The sequence below is a fragment of the Brienomyrus brachyistius genome, chromosome 11, assembly GCF_023856365.1.
Source record: "Brienomyrus brachyistius isolate T26 chromosome 11, BBRACH_0.4, whole genome shotgun sequence".
NCBI classification, from domain to species: domain Eukaryota; kingdom Metazoa; phylum Chordata; class Actinopteri; order Osteoglossiformes; family Mormyridae; genus Brienomyrus; species Brienomyrus brachyistius.
Window position 1 is genome coordinate 23,318,713 of NC_064543.1, and position 6,716 is coordinate 23,325,428.

At 40.1% G+C, this 6,716-nt stretch overlaps 1 protein-coding gene across 1 annotated transcript in view; it reads left to right on the forward strand.

Moving 5' to 3' along the window:
- The window catches only part of prmt3 (protein arginine methyltransferase 3), a 63,311-nt gene that overhangs the window by 7,996 nt on the left and 48,599 nt on the right, over nt 1-6,716 (forward strand). The window contains exon 8 of the mRNA XM_048969681.1: nt 6,326-6,391. Within this exon, the coding sequence (XP_048825638.1) occupies nt 6,326-6,391 (66 nt within the window). The remainder of the gene's footprint in view (nt 1-6,325; nt 6,392-6,716) is intronic.

The window sequence follows — 6,716 nt, forward strand, 5'->3', positions numbered from 1 at the left end:
TGGTCGCAATTTTTCAAATGTGAAATCCCATGAGGGGCGGCATGGTGGTGCAGTGGTTAGCACTGTTGCCTCACACCTCTGCGACCCGGGTTCGAGTCTCGCCTGGGTTACATGTGTGTGGAGTTTGCATGTTCAACCCATGTCATCGTGGGGTTTCCTCCGGGTACTCCGGTTTCCCCCCACAGTCCAAAAACATGCTGAGGCTAATTGGAGTTGCTAAATTGCCCATAGGTGTGCATGTGTGAGTGAATGGTGTGTGAGTGTGCCCTGCGATGGGCTGGCCCCCCATCCTGGGTTGTTCCCTGCCTCGTGTCCATTGCTTTCGGCATAGGCTCCGGACCCCCCGCAACCCAGTAGGATAAGCGGTTTGGAAAATGGATGGATGGATGGATGGATGGAAAGCCCATGACATACTGCAATGTATATACTGTGTATATGAACGTTCATTTTGTGTTCAGTTTTTTGTGTTCCCCAGATTTCAGGTTATACATATGCTTTTAGCACCAGTACTTTGCCAGCTCTATTGCAGAGGCTTTAGCATGTAAGTCAATAGCTTAAGAAGTGTTTGATGGATCTTTCTTAAAACTTTATACCAGCATTGTATGGGTGAAAAATTAAAACGGAGACAAATCAACCCAAAAATGAAGCAGTGCCGCGTGGTGGTAGCAAAAAGGGCAGTTAAATAAAATTAACTTGACTTTTAAGGGGGGGTGGGAGGTGCCGTTGGGGGGGGGGGGTTGGGGTGCACCCCTGATATAATGGTAGGGGAAACACTGCAGTAAAATAGGGTGACACTACTACTGCCTTCATTACCATGGTTTCAGTTATTCAGTTATTCTTGTGACACCAGTGTATGCAACTAGTAGTCTAACAATAGAAAGAAACGCTGGATATTTTTTACTGACTGTGATTAGAATATATATTTTGTGTGATGTCATGATTGTTAGGGTCTTTTAATGCACAAAGCATTAAAGTTAAATATGCCTATATAACACCCAATTAGGTGAAAGTTTAGTTTTATTGTCCCTTTTCATTTCATACTTGGTTAACGTTTACAGGATCATTATTGTTACTAGTTTCGATGTAGGCTACCACTTATACACACACAATTTGAAATATGAAAATGCCTGGACAGCGCAGATGCAGCATGTGCATTGCATTGAACCATTAAAGCTTTAGGGAGCAAAAGTGATGGCTCTGACTGCTTGTTAGAAAAGAACTCCGAATTACAAGAAGTAAACTAAGAATAATGAGAAATAGTCAGAGCTCAATGAAATAAACCCGCAGTAACGAGAAATAAAATCGCAATTAAGTAAAGTTTTTTTTTAAATGTGGTGGAAATGGACTTTCATACAAAACTGAAGCAGAAGTGGTGTGTGGAGATGAACGCCAGTTGTAGAAGACACTTGGTCTTGTGATTAGTAACTCCAAAAGTATTTTATGTGTTTTTTTCCCCAAACTTTGCAGGCACATTGTGAATACTGGAAGGGATCAGATTTTGAGACAGATTATCCCAAAATTGAAGCAACACTGCATAGTTAGTAAAGTTCAGGTATTTGATCCTATTAGCATGATAATTTGAAGTAACAATCCCTAATGATATGGGATCATCCCAGTATTGGAAAATAAACTGCTCTATTGCGTATTACACGGTATGTTCCTGTTTTTTTAAGGGATGGATGGCAACCCTGTCAGCGACATTTATTAGGGGAGAATTTAACCATGTCGCATTTTTGGAGACGTGGGGAGAGTGTGTAAGATAAGCTTGTAATATCATCTTTGGATTCCTTTGAAGTTAAGTGTGAGGTTTAAGCTATGAGCTTTTTGTATCTCCCATGCTTGTTTGGCTGAAGGTTCCTGATATGTGGTGGGACAGGTCCAGGAACTGGGTTGCTTAATTTTGATGGGAAAATGCCTCATGAAACACTTGTAAAGCAGCTTGACGTATAATGTATACAGGGACAGATGCACCGATGGAGTAGCAGCTGACCACACACCTTATGTTCACTTTTTGTACAATTTTTATTTAGTGTTTATGTTGTAAAAAGCACCATTTAACATAATGTTTTTCTCTTGAGCACTACTTCACTTTTTCCTTTAAAACATTACATTGTCATTTCTGTATATTGTATAATTATTACCAAAGCATTTATCAGTAATACATTAAAGATGATAAATAGGAATATGTTGCACCGATTGTTGATTAAAGTGGTGGCCTAAATTTTATGCTGGTGCTCCTGAAATTTTCAGTAAGGAACACGAGTGCTACTAGTGGAAAAAGTTATTCTGCAGCCCTGCAAGGTGTTGCTTGTGTTTACTAAAAAGTCCCATCTTAGTGAACATAAATAGGTAAAAGTATCCTGGATTCATAAGCATTGTTTTTAAACGTGTTTATTGTGTGAGGGTTTTGTAGTGGTTTTAAAGTGCCTCAGGCTCAGCCAATGGCACAGAACAATCTACATTATTTAGACACTATTTACAGTATATGTACATATTTAGCAGATGCTTTTGTCCAAAGCAACATACAAGACTAGATCACAAGAGTGGATCTTTGACAGTAAAATCATTTCAACCATTATATAGTAACTATAATTATAACTGGTATGACTTAATCGATTGCAGTGAAATTGCAAAAATACAAATAAATATACTCCTCTAATTATAAACGTTCAACATACGAACTTTCAGACATACGAACGAAGAGGACTGTAAGTCCAAATTGTGTTCATTGGGCTCCCGTTTCCTGTCCGCAACATAATTTTTTTTTCTGCACGCCAATTCCGCGTAGTACAACTTCTGGCCGCTACTCCCGCCGCACAGCAGCGTAGCGTGCGTACTCCCAGCATCCTAGTTATCTGTACTAGCGTATACCCTGAAAATGATGTTCAATAACGACTTAGGAACATTTCAAGTTCACGTATCTCATTCGTAAGTAGAGGAGTGTCACCTAAAAGGTGAAAAGTCCAGAAAAGAAATGTCCTGGATATGCTTTTGGCAGTAGACAGAGTCTGTTATCTTGATGCTTTAATATGTTGATTTAATATAGGGAAGTACCACAGAATGTTGTTAAGCAGAGCTAGAGGCTGGGAGAGACTTACTGGGGTTGTGTGTGTGTGTGTGTGTGTGTGTGTGTGTGCGTGCGCGTGTGCGTGTGCGTGTGTGTGAAACAGGGACAGGGAGGGAGGGAGGGAGGGAGAGAGAGAGAGAGAGAGAGAGAGAGAGAGAGAGAGACAGTAAATATGAAGAAATCTGTATAATAAAGGTCAATATGATGATCTACATATTATCATGGTCTGATGATAATGCTTATGTATAGTTGAAATTGAGTTAGAAAGGACTTTAAATAGGCAACCCCGGGGTCAGATGTCAGCCGAATCAGAAATTTGACATTTAGATATGTAAAAGTTTAGTTGTAATAGATATCATTTTGATTTGGACATCACTTTGTTCTCGGGTTCATTTACTTTATTGATACAGAATATCAGGATAAGGCATTTTACTGTATAGTATTTTACTGTATGTTATTTTCTATGTGCACAAATCTTTACATTTTAGATCAGTCAGGGAAGCCAGAGGAGGTTTTAGAAGAGCAAGACAGAGAGGCAGATGATTTAGGCTGTTTAGAACCAGGACTAGTCTTGAAAATTATCTCACTTCCTTTGAATGAAAAGAAGGTCCTCTCAGAAAAAAATGGTTTGGGAGTTTTGAAAGACTGGAGTACTCTCTCCATTTGTGTGAGTAAGTTATGCACCAAAACAGATGTTAGACGTGTGACCTGGAGAGAGAAAAGGATACGCAAATTTTTTATTTGTTCATACAGAAATTGTAGGTGGTTTAGGCTATAATTGGTCTTCTCAAAATCCTTGGATATGGGGTTTGTAGAAGTGAAATTTGTATTTAAAAAATTACCTTGGACCCCACTGCAATGGTCTAAGACGAGCCCTGGTTATTCTGGGCTGTACTCTGGATGTTTTCAGAACTTAGAAATGTCTCTATACCTCTTGCGTCAACTGAATTTTTTTTTTGATAAACGCATCAGTTCAACATAAATGAGTTGCATGTACATCATGAAATAACAAACTGTCCGTGTTACAGTTCTTACTGTTATATCACTGACAATTTTGGTCATCGTGCAAAAGAGAAATGGATAGAATGAATAGAAGTTCATAAGTGTGGGACAACTACAGATTAGATGGGAGGACCAAGCGATAAGCCGTTTCTGAAAGCGCTAAATCTAATTTAAATGTGCAAAAGGAACATGTCAGTCCAGTCATGCAATGAAGTCTTTTGAGGAAATGTGAGGATTATAGTTTTCAGTCATCCTGTGCATTGCATGATTGCCCTCTATTAGCAAATAAAAATGTTGTGTCCAGTTTTAACCGATATGATATGCAATTTCTCATAGTTTCGGGCGTCGTGATCAACAAACCCCCCCCCCCCCCCCCTCCCTGCCCCAAGCAAATTTTATCATTGCGGGCCTTGGAGATATGGGCAGTGGCCTGTTTTATTTATTAAAATTGAAAGTGGCAACCTTAGTGAGGACTGATAGACCTAGTTGATGATTGATGAAGGCGTGCTTCTCCAGTTAGCCAAACACAATGACACCGTGAGGAAATCCGCGAGATTCTGAAAAGGCTAATTAATGAAATTTAATTCTTGGGTCTTCAGAAGCTGCCATTTTGGGGGACACGACAAGGGTGAAGACTCTGAGAGCAAAGTAAATTCTAAGTGTGCTTCTTCAGCAGTATTTTAGCTTTTGTTGTTTGTTTGTGCTGCGATATAATGCACAGCAAAACCGTAATGTAAAACTGCGTGACCGACTCATTAAAAAAAGAATTCATAAAAAAACTGCCTGATATGTAATGATAATTAAATGACCACAAAGAGTAGATTTTATTCAGTAAAAAAGTACAGGGGGATTGAATTGAAATAGGAGACCCATTACATATTATTATAAAGATATGGGGTCAAAGATGTATGCATTATTAGTTTGCATAATGTATGCATCTCATTAGTTTCTATGTGCGCAGTATTATAAATTAGATGACCATTATGCCTAATTTCTGCCAGAGAATTAGTTGAAACTTTGTTGGGGCAAGTGCCAGGTCTAGGAGAATAAGGCAGGGTTGAATTGGGAGACACATTTTGCCTTATTATTAAGATATGAGCAAATAAATTTACTACCATAGAACCCATAGTATTTGCGCACTTCACCCCAGGTACTTCAGGCAAGAACACGAATAACCAAAAAGTTACACGTAGTTAGTAGTAAAATGAATTGAAATAGCTTTAAATAGAAAATGGAGAGCACAAAAAAAGTAAATCGTATGCATATTTTAGGGACTGCGCAAGTTTGATTTAGAAATTTCATGGGAACGTTAAAGTAAATTCTGCACACAATTTAGTACATCGTGCCAGCAAAGAAAAAAAAAAAAACCTGCGTGGGCCCTTCGGGGCCCCATATGTACCATTAGTGCGTCTGTTATTCTTACTGCGATGTCACAGAAAATGTTGTTAATTGTGAAAATGAGATAAATAGAATATAAATATTTAGACATGAATAATATAAATGACACTTTAAGACATAGACATTAAGACAAATACAGCTGATCAGACTGACCACCTAATTGGTGCAGAAACATTGTGCAAATTGGCGTGGAATGTGCAGTAAATGAATAGATGTAGTTTCAGAGTTACATGTCATAACTTGGGCTCAGACCATTCAGATAAATACACATTCATGGCTTTAACACGTCCAGGTAACTCACTCGGTACTTCTGGCCTCTGGGGCTGTGCGTGGAATACGGTCTCCCTTGCTAGTTTAATTTTATTTCTATATTCCATGTTAATACTAGGGTTTACTCTGGATACAGCTCTCCCCTTAGTGGTAGAACAAAGTAAAAAAAAACCACTGACAGTGTGTTTTTTTAAATGGTTATTAAGCTAGTGTGTGTGCCTAGGTAACATGTACACAGAAATGTGCAGGGCTGTGTGAGGCTCTGCCTGGTGCAGAGTGATGTCTGTACTGGGCCCTTGATCAAGGCCCTTAACCCCGACTGCTCTAGTGCCGCTGGCTAATTCTGCTCTCTGATCCGCACTTGTATGTCGCTGTGGACAAAAGCTTTTGTTAAATAAAGGGAATTTAAATGTAAGAAAGTAGAGCAGAGCTGCCTGATATCCAAAGCCGAACCACGGGTGTGTCTGATATGAAGAGGCCATTAAAATAAGTCTGACTCGATGATATGTTTTCTTATTGATCTGTCTTGCTGGAGTGTGTCCCCTTCCTCTTTCTCCCTGTTAATGCTGGCTTTGTATGTCCTCGCAGGACAGGGTACGCACTGAAAGCTACAGGGACTTCATGTACTTCAACCCAGATGTCTTCCGGGATAAGGTGAGTCTATGGCACTGGGCTTGGATATGTGGCCCAGCTTGGGCAGTGCTTGTGATAGACCCTGATCAAACTCGCTTGGGTTTCATTACATGCCGTGCTGTTATTTCGCTGGGCTGCAGACTGTGCAGCCCTGATAAAGAGGATATTCGCTCCTGCTTTCAGTACAGTAGCAATGGGGTTTTTGCACGGCCATTCGTTATGAGCTGATAATGGCTGGTGAAACTGTTCTTTTGGTGGGGGGGGGGGTCATTCTGGAGATGGCGCTTATCTCGGCCATCGGGCATCTGCCGCTTGGGGCGAGGAGTCCTCTGGGCTCAGACTGCCC